The 18,461-nt window shown below is 40.9% G+C and overlaps 1 protein-coding gene across 1 annotated transcript; it reads left to right on the top strand.

The window, feature by feature from the left end:
- The first annotated feature begins 1,302 nt into the window (after window positions 1–1,302).
- On the top strand, window positions 1,303–15,910 carry HEBP2 (heme binding protein 2). Its single transcript, XM_054974780.1, has 5 exons — window positions 1,303–1,376; window positions 1,690–1,765; window positions 3,895–4,030; window positions 7,018–7,198; window positions 14,671–15,910. Exons 2-5 carry the CDS (start codon window positions 1,691–1,693, stop codon window positions 14,846–14,848), a joined length of 570 nt encoding a protein of 189 aa, XP_054830755.1. The 5' UTR covers window positions 1,303–1,376; window position 1,690; the 3' UTR covers window positions 14,849–15,910.
- The last annotated feature ends 2,551 nt before the right edge of the window (window positions 15,911–18,461 follow it).

The raw sequence follows: 18,461 nt of genomic DNA on the forward strand, positions 1-18,461 counted from the left end.
CCTCGAATGTCCTTGCAACTTGTTGCATTGTTAGATGCCTTGAATCTAAGAAAATAAGGCAAGATTTAAATGTTTTAAATAAATACATAAATTCTTTATGCATCTTCATTGCACTTCTTTTATATTGGCCCCTTAATGGCATACGAGTAAGATTAATTAACAATACTTTCCTGCTTAACTTGTGCCCATTTCCAATAGTTACTTCAGTAAAGGTGAAAGTCACACAGGTATTTACCTACTCTAGCTATATCATACAGGATTTTAAAAAAATGTAAGTATTATATGCTACATTTTTGCATGTCTAGTTATTTGCTGTTTGTTTTTATAAAACCTTTGCATTTGAACCTTTAATTCAGCTCCTCCTTTAAACTTATGCCTCAGAAGGGCTCTTTCCCCCCCTCCACACAGAGTTTCAGGTGTTCTCTACCCAGGCTTTTACCTTGAAAACACCTTCCCTTTTTTCACGTGGCCTTTATATTGCTGCCTCCCAGACTCTCAAAAAAGGTACTGTTGCCAAAGGCTTTTGCGCCTTAGATCTCCTCCATTCAACTGGTAATATAGGAAGGTTTACTATAGATGGTAGTTTGACCAAACAGTGAGCACATGAGGGTTGTTATAAATTATACAGTGCCAAGGTGTTCTCCCCATTCTTACTTGATTTGAAAGCCACTTGAGATAACCATCTCTTGCGTAGTTTCCGTAAAATACAGAAATGCTCCACTGTGAGGCAAATCACGCCCCCATACGTTTATAGTACTAGAGATTATAACGCTCCACTTAAGAGTGTTCTGTTTCCTCACAAAGCGGCGTAATGGTGTAGGAGTGCAGAGGAGAGAGACATGCTCATTCCTTCTGTTTCAAAGAGGCCTTTTCATCTCTCCTCCCCGCCCTCCCCTGGTTTATGACAATGTGCCATTAGCTCACTCTTTCATTCCCCGGAGGCGCTGTGCCAGCACAACAAGCGGCATCAGACACCAAGCACCACTGCGGGCGGAAAAGCGCGCGCGCGCCCGTATCCAAGCTCGACCCTCAGCAACGGCGATCGCCTTCCTCCGGCTGGCTCGCCAACCCCCCCCCCCACGCCTAGCCGCGTGGAGCTTTTATAACTTGGTTGCAGCCAATCACAAGGGCTCCTGTAGGCTAACTCCGAGACAGGCCAAATTACCCCAGATGCCGCTCGAGACCCCAGTGTTTCGACGGTGGGAGGAGAATTGTCCCTCCCTGCCTCCTCTAATAGACCAGCCTCTCCGGGTGTTCCCCGCTCTACGTGAAATGTTATTAAACAAGCCACTGTTCCTAATGCAAGATCTTGGGTTAGGCTGAAAAGGAGAGAGCCTAGTTTCAGACGGCAAAACCAGGCAAGACTCAAGCAGAAGGTGAATGTGTGTGAGTGTGGCTTATGGGCTTTAGTCGAGGCAACGGGTGAGAGAGGGATGTGGCTTCACAGTTCCCACAGGGAGAAGTCCTAGGATTTTTTTTTAAAGGGACAGAACATATGCCTTTAACTGCCATAAACCACGCAAAAAATAGATGCAGCCTTCCCCAACGTTGCTTCAACATACTGAAAAAAGGAGCTTAGTCTGTACTGAATAAAAAGGTATCGGTTTTAAGAGAAGGGATACGGTAATCTGCAGCTGCCCTCCAGTGTGTGGCAGAGCTGGTGTGATTTGGTTCCTTTTCTTTGTACAGGATGCTGAAGGCTGTAAAACAAGTCTTCTTTTCCACTGGGCTGGAGATGCCCAAATGGACAGCATTGCCAAACCAGGTGAGTAGTGATGATTACATTTCTCAAAGACACTTCTGCTCTAAACATATATATAAGGATGAATTCCTTTGGTGGTGTGGAAGAACATTGGACAGGATTTAAAGAATTCTCATTGATGACTTGTTCCTCTTGAATCAGGTTGTAGGGGTAATGGTTAGATCCTCAGAGCACATGAGCGGTTCTTTGGTGCAAATGCCAGAATGAAACACTGTAGCTCTCACCATACAGTTTGCTCCACAAGTGCTAAGTGCTGAGATAGACTAGCCACTTCTGAAAGATTCAGAAATAGTTGCAAGTACCCCAGGAGAGATGATGTTACAGGAACAGTGCAAATCATACCCAATAGATTCAACAAAATGTGCCTTTCAAAGTGATAAAGAAAGCATAGGAGGCTGCATACTGCTGGCTTCCCTCTTATGTGTGTATTGACAAATGCAAAGGAGTGACTGGATCCGTGACTCCGGAGTAACTCCGTGTGTAGCATTAGTTAGGAGTAAATTCCATTACATTCGGTAAGGCTGTTCTAAGTAAATATATTTAGAATTCAGATATAAATCTAATAAATTTAAAGAAAGTTTTCAAAGGCAGGATTAATAACACAACAATACAAATTGCTTTTTATAAAGCCTAATGTAGATATGCCTTGATATTATTTTAGAAAAATTATCTTCTGATGCCTGTTTAAATCAGTTAAGTATGCATTTGAAGAATTTTTATAAACAGTAAAATATGTAAGAACCTAAAATTTGAGTATGCCATTATTCAGCACTATGCTGTGCACATTTCTGGAAGATATAACTAGTTATTTAAAAAATCTCTTTCCTTAAACCATCTGAAATGCGTCTTCCTCTAGTTGCATATATCCATGGAACACACATTATTTGTTAACTTTTTAACAGTAAGTCTTTAAAAATATTTTAAAAGTTTTAGACAGTAAAAATAGTCGAGGTAGTCATTTCTAAAAGGGGTCACCACCAGTCAGCTATGGGAAATTAGAGATAGCTGTCACAACTAAAATAAAACACGCTTTCATTCTGAGCTCATTTAGAGATTGGTGGCCCTTATGAGGCTGAAAGGTGGGATATAAATTTTGTCAAAATTAAAAATAAAATAACCAATAGCTATTAGAGTGTGGTGGACTTGGGAGCTGAGAAAAATGTATGAAGAGGAAGGTTAGATCTTGCATATGGAGTGACATACTCTTCCAAATCTTTGACTTCTGTCCAGAAGCAGAGACTCCTACTACAATACTACTACATTTGAGCTTCAATCTTATGAACACTTATTTAGGAATAAATTAGGGTTCCAGCTGGCCAGGAAAAAATGTCCTGTCCTTTTAATACAAGGTTAATATGCAGACATGGGCAACTGAAGATTTTCATGGCATGGAATTAAATAACATTAATTGGTATTTACATCAGATCAAGCTGATATTAAAAGGACAGCTAGCGGGACCAGTTTAAAATTTGGGAACACTAAATATTACACAAAAGCTTCAATTTTTTTTAAAAAAAAACATTAAAATAACCATGGGTGATTGCAGTTAGGAGCAGATGGTATGTATGAGGGCATTTAACCCCTTTCCCTCGGTTATTTCCCATGGAAAATCATCTCCAAACTCTTGCATCCATGTAGAATAGGAAGTTTTTCTTTTGCACATCCACAGGTGGAAAAGAAGCTTCAGGAGATATTTTGAACTGAGAAATTATTAGCAGCTTTGAGTCCTCCATTCCTTCCCACAAACTATTGTCTGTGGGTTCTTTTCATTTAGACAAGAACATCAGGAGGCTGTTATAATGCACCTGGTCTGTCTTGTTTTCTTTAAGCCTTTATTGTGAGTTATTTCTGAGTGTGTGTAGCATCAAGTGGAGCAATAGAATAAAATTTCGGTGACTTAACACTGAGAAAAGTTATTGGGTTGGAGATTTGGGAATGGGGTGGAGGGTAAAAACAGAACCTGTTTGTATTAGCACAATGTGTTCAGGGCTTTCCTTTGTCTAGAGAAGTATGGTCTTTCTCTGTTACTATTTTTGCTGATTCCTTTAAAGGATTCCTTAATAAGAGTGCAGAATTACTGTATGAAATTATCACATAACAGTATTCTTGATTTGTCTCCTGTGTGTGTGAAGGCTTCTGATTATGAAATTCGTCAGTACGAAGCAGCCAAATGGGTTTGCACATCTGTTAAAACAGTGGAGTGGGATGCAGCTGTCAATACTGGTTTCACAAAACTCTTTAACTATATTAAGGGCAAGAATGAAAGAGGTATGGGTTTTGCTCAACTTTTTTATTTACAGTGTTTCCTTGCTTTAGGAATTAAACCACAAACACATATGCTTCATATATGTTAGATACCTAAATATAACTGTATATAATTCTGAACAATGGATAGTTTTTGTCAGGTTCTTTTCTAGGCGTAAGAATCCCATATATCAATTTAACACCAAGTTTCTAGGCCTAAAGGTTTTAAGATGAAGGTGTTTGTTTCAAAATGGGGAAACATCCTATTCAAATTTGTTTTGACTGGTTACTATCTGAATTTAAACATTGGCCATTTCCCCATGTCTTAAAAATAGCGCCCTGGAACGCTGGTGGCTTTTTCATGCGATTTCTGACCTCACCATTTCCAAAACAGAGACAGGCAGTTATGATCCCATTTTCATGGCACCATGAAATTTGGGTTAGAGAGTAGCCATTAGTAGAAATACTTTGTAATATGATACAATATCAGATGTGCAATTCTCACATCTAATTTGTTCTGCTCATCTGGGTTTGGTAGAAATTGTCCTCAGATGAGCACCTGAATGGGACAGTATGGCAAAGGTGCTTGGTTGACATTTTGAGTTCTGAGTTTGAATATCAGTGGTGTAAAAGCTGGACTTCATCACTGTTGTTTCCTTGCTGTCTACAAAGGGAAGACAACTGGGCAGAGGGTTTCATCGCTGCCAGCACTGCTACACACATTGGCTTCAGTCATTGCTTAGCTGTTATAATCAGTGAAATAACTTTAACAAGGACTAGTTTAGTATTCATTTATTAAATTTGTAGCTCACATTACCATTCCTATGCTTAAGGTAGGTGACAAAAAATATCAATGATGCATCACGACCAAATAGAAATCTAAGGGCTAGCCCTTCCTCTGCTGCAAACAATGAATGATGCTGTGTGATTTCAGTAGGTGTGACAATGGGAGTATTGTCCTTGGACCCTGTTCTCTGCTGAGGGTGGCCTGTCCATGTACATTTTTAGATTCCAGGTGGTATTTGTGGGGGAGGGCAATGTCAGAGGAAGAATGTCATATTTTCTGTTGGAAATACAAGATTCTGTATTCATGATGAAGCCTTTGCCATTCTTTATTGATTTAAAATGTTTGCTGTGCCTTTTGAATGTCTCCAGGACAGCCTGAAAATCATAATTTAAATCCACAAATGTTTAATATAAAGCCCATCCAGGGCACAATCAAACTACAGCATAAAGACATTATGAAACAAGAACCAACACAAGAACAGCAAAATCCAGTTACTCAGATATCTTTAAATGACAAGCCCCCCCCCCCAAAAACCCCACACACGTTTTATTTGCCACCTGAGTAGGTGTCAAAGAAACCATATGGGGAGAACATTCATAAATGAGGCACCATCCCAGAAAGCACCTCTGAAAGAAGTGGACACCCTAGATTTTAAGAATCTACCCCTTAATACTCCCTTCCTTGCTCAGGGGTTCATATCACCTGCAGTTGGACATTTGATGCATTCCATCAGGTATGAGAAAATTACTTGTTTAAATGACTATCTCCTGTAATATGCCACGATAGAGAAAACTGCCTAGAATGTTGTGCCTAGGAGAGCTTTGTATGTATGGCAAGTCACTTTGGAAGTGGATAATTTCTAGAAGCACTTTGTCATGTGCTGATTTTTAAAAGATAAATGGACTGTTGTGTAAGGAAGTTTTGGGAATCATGGCCTGTTTTGCTATACAGTGAGTTAGACATGTATAACACACATGGGTTTGAGTGAATCAGGTGTAAGGTGTACTCAAGTCTGGTCTGAATATAGATGACCAAAATCCTCGTTTGGCCTTTAGTTGCTGGATAGTTTCCTAGCTAATATAACTGCCCTTAATACTGGATGGCACAGATTTCATCCATTATTGCCATGACAGAATTTAGTTGCTGATCCTATGATTAAATATATGTTGGGTTTTTTTAAACAGAGGTAAGCACTGGATCATCATTTTAATTGTGATTTAGTAATTATTGTATATATGCATGAACTTGTATAAGAAGAAAACATGGCATAATGAAGAAATACCAAATATATCTATGTTTTTTTAAAAAATAGCCTCTTACATTGGCAGAATTTTTTTTTCATATAGACGTACAAACTGTAGGTGTGAAGAAAAAGAATTCCTGAGGCCAGTGGGATTCAGTGGTGGATATACGACAGATCTCTGGTTCATTTAAGAGAAACTGCTGTGTCTTCCTTTTTTCTCAAGGAGGGGAAGCAGAATCAAAGTCCTCTAGGGTCAGTTACGTCAGACATTAGGCTTGCTGGTGGGAAACAAGGAGTGTCTTAGAAGCTTTACTCACCAAAAAGAGAATGGATACTTTACATATTACTTGTAATAAAATAGAATTACTTTAAAAATTGTAATTCATGTTGTTATATACAATGGAATGGGATTGCTTTTTCTGGTCATTATTGCCATGGTAATGTTAAGTCCATGTTCACGTTCAGTCAGCTAAAGATTCTCCACTGGCCCATGCACTCTCTTACTGTGTCATTTAACAACCTGCTAAAGATTAGTTTTTCTGGTGAAAAGAAGACTGAGACTGAAAACAGCGGTAATATGAATATTGAGCGGACTGAATTTTCAAGCAGTGATACCGACTTGACTGCACAACTGACAGATGTGCACACTAGCCCACTCCAGCTCAGTTGTGGCACTCTTCCCCACGCACCCACCCTTTTCATTTAAAAAAACGCAAGGCTATTTCTGTAACTGATAAGAATGGTTTATTGGTAACATAGGAAGGTGGTCAATCAGCACCAAGTATATGAACAATTGAACTGAATATGGTATGGGCATCTCTAGAACTTCCAAAAAATGTTGTGTTTTTTACATTTAGCGGGACAGATTTATCAGCCATGTTTTGTCCACTCCTGCTTTTAAACTGAAGTTGTTATTTATTTTTTACTAATGTGTTACATGCTGCACTTATATGGCTAACAACAACACCTCACCTCTTTCAGGAATGAAGATAGATATGACTGCCCCAGTGACATGCTATGTTGAGCCTGGTGCTGGCCCATTCTGTGAGTCCATCACAACTGTTTCTTTTTACTTGCCATCTAAATACCAGGCAAATCCGCCAAGGCCTTTAGAGGCAGATGTCTTCATTGAAAGCAGGCCAGCAATTACTGTGTTTGTCAGGTAAGATCTAGTCCATGTGTGTCTGCGAAATGCATTGCATGTTTAATTCAATATCTGTGTAAGGAGGTGTCAAACTAGGCACCTCACTACAATTGTTGCATTACTTTCTCTGGTTTTCGTTTGTTTTAATTCCTAGCAGCTTCAGTGTGTTTTTTTAATGTCAGCAACAGCTGCTCTGAAAAAATAACTCCATGGGAAAATAACACATACCTGCTAAGTCTGACTCTAAAGATATTTTAAGGAATCATCACTTATCCTGAAAAATGCATCCACTAACTTCTGGCTGCCATCTTGTGACTATTAAAATATATTGTACAATGTGTTTCCAATAGAAATAACTAGGTCTTCCACAAATAGTTAAAATGAGACGTTTAATAGGAGTTTAGGTAGTAGAAAAATGGGCAAATGTTTTTTCCACCCCATGCCTCAAAAATTTCTTCGATCTGAGGCATTTTCTTCAGATCCTGCTGTGCTGCTCTATGCCTGTTGTACTGTTTCCACAGAATTGCATACACTCAGCTTTCTGCTGCTTCTCACTTCTCCTGTTCCCTAAAACCAGTCTCATGGTTTCTTTCACAGAAGATTCTTGAAGCAGGTTTATGTTGAAACTTCTATGTACAACCAATTTCCACAACAACAGCAGTACTTCTTTGAATCATGGTTGTGTAAATTACACCAACTGTGTATACAGCTGATTCACATACAAATGGCGCCTCTAGCAAGTGCTGTCCTGTGCAGAGTTACTCGTCTGGGTTTAGATGGGAATAACTGTGTATGGGATTGCATTGTGAGTCCAGATGCCTTCCTGGTCTCATGTGCTCGCAAAGTTTTCTCACAGCGTTACCAAAAAGTATAAACCAGATTGAGGAGTGGCTTATCATGGGTACATCATTTCGGAGCATCTGCATCTCCATGTCATCGCTGATCGTCCTGTCTTTGGGTGAAGGCAGAGTTGTTGTTGCACCAAAGTTAACCCATACTGTGTACACTAGTATTTACAAAGCAATATGAGTGCATGCAGACACTGTATTCCACTCTGAATCCCTGTGCAGTGAAATAGTTCTTATATAGTATTAGAATATCCCGTGAAATAAAAAACAGGGTTGTACATACCTGTAACTATTGTTCATTGAATTATTCTGTGCAGACACACATTGAGGTTGCACACGTGCAGACCTGCCGACAGAGAAACTCATTAGCTTTTTTAGAGCTCTGTTAGGAGCCACTTCTCCCAGGTCATGTAGATTAACCATTTCCCCCCGCCTAAAATGGGTCATGTGACCTAGGAGAAGTGACCCTCTCCCTCAGTTCTCCTGAGCCACCATGAACCCCAACTAATTACCCACCAGAGAGTTCACAGCGGGGCAGGAGGGAGGGGTGTGTGTCTGCACAGAAGAACTCAATGAACAATAGTTTACAGGTATGTACAACACTGTTTTCATCTTCGTTCTTCTGTGCATCCTCACCTTGGGAAGATTACCGAGCTACACACAATAAGGAGGCAAGGTGAATCTCGCCAACTGAATTTTATTTGCTTACAACATAATAGTATCACTGAAGAACAACTTCAGTATCCAAAAAAGAATTAACAATTCAGTATCTTTTGTTGTTGTTTATTATTAACAATAAACATGGCAGCACGAAAAATGTACAAAAAATAGCTCTTTTCTAAGAGCAGTCATGATAAACTATATAATGGCAACATCAACATATTTCTGGTCATTTGGTAAATAATATATGCAACTTCTGGCAAATAACATGACCCAGCTAACTGGGTTCTCTAACTTCGTAAGATTCTTATTACACTATCTACACGTGTATATATACATAAACCCCTCAGTGGTCAGCGTCTCACACAAAGAATGTAACATTACCCTTGCCACAGCAACATCCCGTGTGACATCCACATCCATTGCATAATGTTTAGCAAAGGTCTCTGATGAAGACCAGGTTGCAGTCTTACAGATAGGAGCTACTGGGACTCCTTTTAAAAAGGCAGATGATGATGCTTGTGACCTGGTAGAATGGGCTCTAACTCGCAGTGGGCATTCTACCCCTGCCTGTTGGTATGCTGTCTGGATTGCTGATATAATCTACCATGATATAGTTTGGGCAGAAGCCTGTTTCCCCTTATTGGGTCCTCCAAAACAGATAAAGAGGTGTGCATCTGTGCAAAAGTCCTTTGTCTTATCCAAATAAAAAGCTAAGGCTCTCTTTAAATCCAGGGAGTGCAATGTCCTCTCCACTACAGACTCATGAGCAGGGTAGAAAACAGGGAGGACAATATCCTGTGAAACATAGAATGGCGACACCACTTTAGGTAGGAACTGCAGACTAGGTCTGAGCACCACCCTATCAGAATAGATTCTTAGGAAGGGAGGGCCTGCCCTGAGAGCAGAGAGTTCACTCAGTCTCTGTGCAGAAGTTATTGCAACTAAGAGGCAAACCTTCCAAGACAGCAACTCCAAGGGACATGTAGCCAAAGTCTCAAAAGGTTTTAGCATAAGTTGTGAGAGCACTATTGATAATGACCATTGGGAAATAGGTGGTGCGACAGGTGGATGAAGGTTAAACATCCCTTTCAGGAATTTTTTAGAAGTCGGGTGAGAAAACACAGTATACCCGTCAACCTGTTCATGGCCAGCTGAAATAGCTGCTAGATGTACCTTCAAAGAGGTCATGGCCAGGCTTGTGGACTTCAAAGAACTCAAATAATCTAAGATGCCATGTAGTGAACATCTAGATGGTGACATGCCTTTGTTGCCAGCCCAATAAACAAAGCAGGTCCACTTTGATTAATAGGACCTTCTAGTAGAAGGTCTTCTGGCATTCAAGATCACATGCTGTACCTCTTGAGAGCAGCCTAAGGACTGGGGTGTATATGCTAGGCTGTCAGCTGCAACTTCTCTGGGTTGTGGTGAAACAGTTCTCCCCATATTAGAATGTCTGGGACCACAGGCAGTGTAATGAATATCTGTTTGGATAGATCTGGTAACTTTGGCAACCAGATTTGTCTTGTCCAAAAGGGAGTTACTAGAATGCAGTCCATATTGTCTTGCTGCACAATATCTTTGTACTTAGGGGGAATGGCGGGAAGAGGTAGAACATCCGGCCTGACCATGTGTGCTGAAAAGCATCCCCCAAGTGAGTTGGGGTCGCTCCCTGCTAGAGAGCAAAACAGAGGTGCCTTTGTGTTGGATGCAGTAGCAAAAAGATCTACCTATGGTACCCCCCCCCCACTGGGCAAATACAGATTCCAGATAATGGTCGTTTAGAGACCACTTGAGGTTGGCATTCAGTTGTCTGCTGAGCACATCTGCTTTGGCATTGTCTGTACCAGCAATGTGAATGGCATGTATAGAAACTCTGTTGGCAATAACCCATTCCCAGATGGCCACGGCTTCTGCACAGAGAGTCAGTGATGCTGTTCCACCCTGCTTGTTCAAACAGTACATTGCTGTGGTATTGTCCGTCTGTATTTGAACTTCCCTTCCTTGAAGGAGAGCTCCAAGAGACAAGAGCAAAGCGGATGGCTCTAAGTTCTAAGACATTAATGTGCAAAGACTGTTCTTGACGTGACCAGTGGTCTTGTACAGACAAAGAACCACAGTGAGCACCTCAACTGTAAGTTGAGGCATCAGTCGTCACCACTCTGTCACATCGTCTGGTCCCAAAAGTGAGTCTCTTAAGGAGATTAGTTTCTACTGACCACCAACTTGGAGATTTTATAACTCATCTTAGTATAGAGAACTTGTGGCTAGGTGAGTGTACTCTTGCATCAAATCTCCTAACAAACCAATTTTGCAGCAATTGCATGTTTAGGTGAGCAAAAGGCACTACTGCTGTCGTGGCAGCCATATGACCTAGTAGTTTCTGAATCATGGTTGTGAATTTTTTGGGCTGTATAGCCGTGGTCTTGGCATTGTAGTTCCTGACATTTCGCCAGCAGCTGCGGCTGGCATCTTCAGAGGTGTAGCACCAAAAGACAGAGATCTCTCAGTGTCACAGTGACACTGAGAGATCTCTGTCTTTTGGTGCTACACCTCTGAAGATGCCAGCCGCAGCTGCTGGTGAAACGTCAGGAACTACAATGCCAAGACCATGGCTATACAGCCCGAAAAATCCACAACAACCATCGTTCTCCGGCCGTGAAAGCCTTCGACAATATAGTTTCTGAATCCTCCATACTGATTGAAAATGGTTTCTAGCAAACATGGACACCAAGGACTAAATAACCTTCACCTGTTCAGGTGGAAGAGTAGCCCTACCATTTGTGGCATTTAAAACACACCAATGTAAGCCACCGTTCTACTGGGTTCCAGTCTAGACTTGGCAAAGTTGATCACCAAACCCAGTCTGAGACATGTGTCCACCAGAAGTGCTACATCTTCTACTAACTTTTCCATAGATGGCGCTGTAACCAACCAGTCATCTAAGTACGGAAAAATAGGACAACCCTGGGCAATATGGTGTTCCCCCACTGGTGCCGTACATTTGGTGAATACTCTAGGAGCGGTAGACAGCCCAAAAGGTAATGCAGTATTTTGAAACATAGGTACTTTCTATGATCCCTTCTGATAGAAACATGAAAGTATGCATCTTTAAGGTCCAATACTGCAAACCAAACATCCTTGTCCAACAAAGGGAGTATAGCAGAGAGGGTTACCATTTTAAATTTAGATGCCCTAAGAAACCAATTAAGGCCTCTAAGGGCCAAGCTACACATGACGAATGACACTTGAACGGCAAGTGGATTGAGTGGAGGGCAAGTGAACAGGGAGAAATACACTTGCTGTTCAAGTGTCATTCGTCATGTGTAGCTTGGCCCTAAGATCCATTGTCTTCTCCCATAGGCATCTATTTTGTTTCTCTCTTTGACTGCTGGAACAGAGTGGGAGCTTTGTCTCTGTTTTTGAAATTCTTGTGTAACTAGAGAAGAGGGAGCTGGATGTTTGAAGAAAGAGGGCCATGTATCATGTTTTACCTTATACATGTCTTCTACCTTCTTGAAGGTAGCAGGGAATTTCAGCTGGTTTCTCCCAAGTCTTTAGAATGATCTCGTCCAATCCTTCTACAATAGGGAATCCTACAATGGCTGGAGCGTCACTGTAAAGCCTGCCCAATAGCTTGCCAGATGTGTTAGGAGCAGGGGAAGACACAGCCAGGTCCAGCACTTGAGCCATCCTAGCCATTTGCTCTGCATATAAACATCTGTCTTCATAAGGCAACCCCGAGGATGGTGCCACATTCTCATCCAGTGATGTTTCCGATACCTTGGATCCATTGTCAGATGTTTCCAGATGATAATCAGCATCCTCTTCTTCCAATTCATAAGAGAGCTGAAGTTGAGCAGGAGACGGAGCCAGGAGCCAAGCTTTTCTTGATGATGTAGACAGCCTTGGATCGGATGCATCAAACTCATGAGGCCCCCAGGCCAATGACAGTGATGGGGGGAATACAACAGGACAAATGGTGCTCATGTTGAATCGACACCATTGGTTCTGAAGAACGAACATGCTTGGATCCATTCTCACTGTGTTGACTCGGAGCCGGGGACCTTGCTACAGGCATAGCACCTCGGATATGACCAGATGACTTACCCACCAGAGCCGGCTCTGGATTCGAAGCCACGCTCAGTGGTCCACAAACTGGAGTCAGCCCCCAATTAAGTTGGATCCGGCTCTCGCAATTCGCCTTCTGACACAAAGTGTCCTGAGGAATGAAAGTGGGGTGACGGAGTTCTGGGACGAAGCAAGATGACATCGTTGTCTGAGTGATGTTCCCTGAATCGACTCTGATGCTCTCGGCTCTGTTTAGATTTAAACAAGTGCTTCGTCTTCTTAAGCTTCTTCACAGGTGGTTCCAAAGACGACCTTGGCGCACGGCCAACTAAGAGAGGTGTGACGGACTGCTGCTGAAGTTTGTAACAGCGGCAGCAGTGAAATTCTTATACATTTGCAGTTTTCAGAGATGTTTGGTGAGGAGGTCTGTTGGCCCTTGATGCAGTCTGGAAACAAGCGTTGTTGATGACCGGTTCCTTGTCTGGTCTCGGTCCTGCAGAGTGTTCCATCTCCTTGTTCCATCTGTTGAAAGAAAATGAGAAGAGAACAGCTAATTAAGAACTTACCTCGAACAGGAACGAGGGGTCCTCACGGCTTCTCTGGTTTGCTATCTACGTTTCATCTTTGCTATGAACTCTGATATGAACTTGATTGCACCATTGAATATTTCCGAATTGGCCGACTTTAAGCTGTTTATTGTACATAGTTTGTTTATGTGATTTCATATGCCTATAATAGTATTGTTATTTATTTATTGCACTGCGCCACTTTAATACACTTGAATTTCATAACCTGACTGACTGTATCCCTTAGTTGTGGGTTTCCACTTTGATTTCTTAGAAGAACCAGCTGCGTGCCCCTTGGAGCCCGATTTTTGACCCATTATAGGGTCAGGTCTGGCAAAGACCTTATTCCGCAATGCGGCCTTAAGGCGTTGGGCCCTCTCATTTCTGGCCTTGGTGGTAAATCATTGGCAAAAGGAGCATGCACTCACTTTATGCCCTTCTCCCAAGCACAGGAGACACAGGTCATGTTGATCCAACCTGGTCATCTTAGTACGGCACTGGGTACATTGCTTAAACAGCGATTTCTCTGACGTCATGGAGAACTCACCATGACCACCCTTGACACGTTCAGCTCAAGGAAAAAACACGCGGTCCAAAGTAATCAAAACTGAATCAGAATCCATAAACAAGTCCAAGTCCAGGCCAAAGATTAATTTACTGAAAGAAATCTGTAGAATATCAAATTTTAAAAAAAGAAGTATGAGCGAGCTCGAAGCAAAGTTCCTCTCTTTGCAGCAGCTAAGAGAGAACTGAGGGTTTTTTTTCGCTCCTCCGAGGTCACATGACCCGTTTTAGGTGGGCAAAACAGTTAATCTATGTGACCGGGGAGAAGCGGCCCCTAACAGAGCTCTAAAGAAGCTAATAAGTTTCTCTGTCAGCAGGCCTGCACACGCGCAGTCCCAATGTGGGGATGCACAGAAGAACAAAGATGAACAGATTAATTACAACTTGATTACATGTATTTATTTATTTCATTTATAGTCCACCTTTCTCACTGAGACTCAAGGCGGATTACATAGTGTGAAATTAGTACAATCTGTATCAAGGACATTTCCATAAACAATGTCATAGGATTTTACAAAGATATAGCATTAGCAAGGATCCAATACAGAGTTGAAAAATTGCTGAAACAGAACATAATTCTAGGACTGACATCTAAGTTTCAGAACCCTGCAGCCAATTAGATATGCTTTTAAACACCTTAAAAGTAATATTTTAATGGATTTGTCAACTAACAGTAGTTTTGATTACTGATTTTTGTATGACCTGCCTAGATTTTGCTTTTCACAGAGACAACCTCAGGGTAGTTAGACAAAACTCTTTAATTTGTTGCTATTTTCAACAGATACTTTGGAGGATTTGCCAATACGAAAAAGAACCAAGAGGAAATACTGGCCCTTGTTGAAAGTTTGAAGCGGGATGGGAAAAATTTTCAAGAAAAGGTTTACTATACTGCTGGCTATGACAGTCCGTTTAAATTGCTGAATCGACATAATGAAGTTTGGCTTATCAGGAGAAGTTAAAACTCAAGTACTGCAGTCTTAATGTTTTAGCATTTAGATTTTAACAAAGTGTAACTTATAAAATAACAGGTTAAGGCCCTATTTTTGTATTTTCCCCTACGTTTTTTGCTTCTCCACCTATATATATTCTGTGTCTTAAAATCTTTAAGTGCCATTGGAATGGATAAAGAGATTGTACAACTTTCCATCCGCTAAAGTGAGCATCAGAATGAAAGTGCAAGATATGCTTAGTGGAAATGATTTTCTCTTTTTAGAGGAAAACTTGTGTTCATATAGACTTTCAGCTGTACTGAAATAAGTACATGGACACTGAAAGTTCCAAATTGTCATTATGATTCTTAAACATCTTAAGGCGGGAGTACAAAACCACTTATATCTAAGGCTTAGCAATCTCAGATATGGCCCATGGCACCTAACGACACTTCATAAAGTCATTGAATAAAGTTCAAGGATAGGAAGCATATATATATCATGGGCAATCAGGGCTCAAGTCATTTATGGATGCCATTATGTATCACTGTGCTGCGAATGTAATATCTTTTAAGCCTATACATTGTAATAATGTGCCAAAAGCTTCAGCATCTAGCTGAGGTAAATTATTTGGGGTGGAATTGCTTTGTGGACAAGGCTTGAGTATGGGATTTGGCTACCTAACCCACTGCAATCAGCTCCTCTGTCTGAAAGAGCGCTTCTCATGACTGATCAATAGGCCATCACAATGGCGCATCGGGCAATTCAACCAGTCAAAGGACTGGGTTGTAGGAAGCAGACTGACAGGCGTATTTGATGACAAAAAGAACCATTGATGCCATGATCACGAAGGCCTCACCAATATTACGTGAAAAGTTCCATCTTTTAAAAAGATTTCTACCATCCACCTATTACAATCTTTTGAAAAGAAGCCAATTGAAACCCTAAAGGATCAAGCACACGTATAATGCTGCATATATAATGAGACATGGTCATCAGTCCTAGCACTTCAACTAGAAAGTTTGAAATTTATCACTTGGTTGATTAAAAGATGGGTTAAAGAAGAAGAAATGGCTGACACTGAAAACTATTGGTGCTGCTGATGCTGCTAATTGCATTGTTATTTCTAGTTAACTTGCTCCTTTCTGTCACATCTCCTTTCTGTCACCTCTCTCTATTGGAAAGAATAACAAAGAGGAATGTATGCAGCATCCAAAGTATACCAGGGCTGCATATTACAAGATCAAGCTACAAAAATATGGCAAGCCAGAAAGGCCTTATCTTAACTTACAGCTGGCTTATGCAAAGTCTTGCCTACAGCAAATAAGTGTGTCATTTGTGCCAAACACCACACTTGAGTTTGAACACAAACTGACAGTCTGCCTGTGTTAATAAAGATACATAGTACCTATGGTAAAGTCTATGGGCTGACAACGGGATACTAAATACCTTTGTTCTATTTCCCTACACACCTTACTGCAAAAAAAAGAAAAGAAAAAGACTGGCACGTCTGTAATTCACAAAAATTAATGGAAAATTTATTTGCATTGGCACCTGACTTTCAGATCATTAGAAAGCATAGTCTTCTCCTGTCTTCCGCTAATTCTGAAATTATCAAGTTTCTCAGCTGCAAGAAGTAATGCTACTTCTAATTCCCCCTCCCCCACTATGCCCTCTTTTCCTTCCCCATAGCCTTTACCCCCTTTCCTGCTTCTTTCTCTCCTTTCCACCAGTGTTTGTTTTCCCCTTTCTTCACTTTTTCCTCTTTCCCCCTCAGCAACCTCTCTCCTGTGGCCAGTTGCATGGTGCTGGCTGTGCTGGGCCTACCACAGTCATGTGGTAGGGAACCTGCGTGAGTACTTGTGGAGGGTATTTCACTTTCCCTTGTAGTCACTTCCTCGCACTATTTCTTCTTTCCCTCCTCCTAGCAGCCTCCATATGCTCACCTTTCCCCAAATCCTTCTCTCCTTCAAACCCACTAAACAACTTACCTTTTATCTGCCCCCCCATTTTAATCTATATTTATTTATTTATTTCATTTATATACTGTCTTTCTCCACAAAGCAGCTTACCTCATTCTCCTTTCTATATTATCCGCACAACAACCCTGAGAGGTAGGTTAGACTGAGAATATGTGACTGGGTCAAAGTCGCCCAATGAGCTTAAAAAGCAGAGGTGATTTGAACCTAGTCTCCCACATCCTACTCTGAAACTCTAACCACTACACTACACTGAAGTTTTGCGGGGTCTGCTGTTGAACAGTAGCAAGCAGCCAGGCCTAGACAAGTCATACCAGGCCTGGACAAGGGCCCTTCCCCCTTCCCCTCTCTTTTACTGACAGAAACCAAGCTTGAAATATTGGTTAAACTGTTATGGTTTCCTGGTAACAGCCACTGAGGGCACATGGTTAAAACTATAAGGAACCCAATCCTTTTTTTTTAAGTTTCTGATTTTTCTGCAAACTTGAGGCATTTTTCAGATGTATGGGAAGATCCGTCTTGTCCGTTTATGGCTCCAATCTCCAGATTTAAGTAGCCACAGTTCAGGACTACTGGGCTATCAGTATAAAAGATTGCTGCTAAAGATGGCAAAGGGCACATTTTCCTAAACATCAGACTGCAGTGAATAAAACCACACTTTTCTTTGCTCTTGTTTTGTTTTAACATGTAAGCCAAACATCAGGCTGGCAGGGAGCAGTAGACTGGAGGGAACCTATGTGCTTAATTGAAAACAAAATAATTCCATGCAATTCCATTTAAAGGAAATCTCCAGAGAGTATCTGGAATACAGACAGAAAAAAAGTTAAAGGATATATAGGATAGCGTCAGAGGCATTTGATGCACATAGTGTGTCAATATTCTTAGCAGATAAAATCTTCTGTAGGAGGATGACAAAAAACCCGTAACTGATGATGGGTAGCCATGTTAGTCTGTCTGTAGCAGTAGAAAAGAACGAGTCCAGTAGCACCTATAACAGTGCAACCCTAAGAAGAGTTACACCAGTCTAAGCCCATTGAAATCAATGAGCTTAGATTGGAGTAACTCTCCTTAAGATTGCACTGTAAGACTAAAAAAAATTGTGGTAGAGTATGAACTTTCATGACCCACAGCTCACTTCACAAAAGCTCATACCCTACCACAAATGTCGTTAAGTCTTTTAGATGCTACTGGATTCTTGCTCTTTTCTAATGCTGAGTTCTTGTTTTCTTTTACATGTAGTACTGAATTAGTACTGAATTAGTAACATTCATTTGACAAGGTATAAGAGATGGTTAAAAAAAAGATTGATTGGTCAAAAGTGCAAATATTTTTAACAAATCAAAAATTGGAAGGACTGGTCACTTTCTACTAACATAATCTACTGGAAATGTGGGAGAGGACAGTCAATGAAAACATATTTATATTTGGATTTATAAATGCATTTTACTATTAAAGCTTCATAATCAGTTTTTGAAGCCAGCACTAAATAATTGTTTTGTTGTATATTCTACCACTAACAGATAATGAAGATATAGCAGTAGTGTATCTTACATACAAAAGAAACTTGTTTAGCCTTTTCCCCAGCTGTTAATAATTCAAGGTAGGGGGAGAATGGCATTTCCAAACTGTGTGAACAGAGCCTGGCATAATGTCCCACTTACTTC

The sequence above is a fragment of the Eublepharis macularius genome, chromosome 1 (genome assembly GCF_028583425.1).
Source record: "Eublepharis macularius isolate TG4126 chromosome 1, MPM_Emac_v1.0, whole genome shotgun sequence".
Taxonomy (NCBI): Eukaryota; Metazoa; Chordata; class Lepidosauria; order Squamata; family Eublepharidae; genus Eublepharis; species Eublepharis macularius.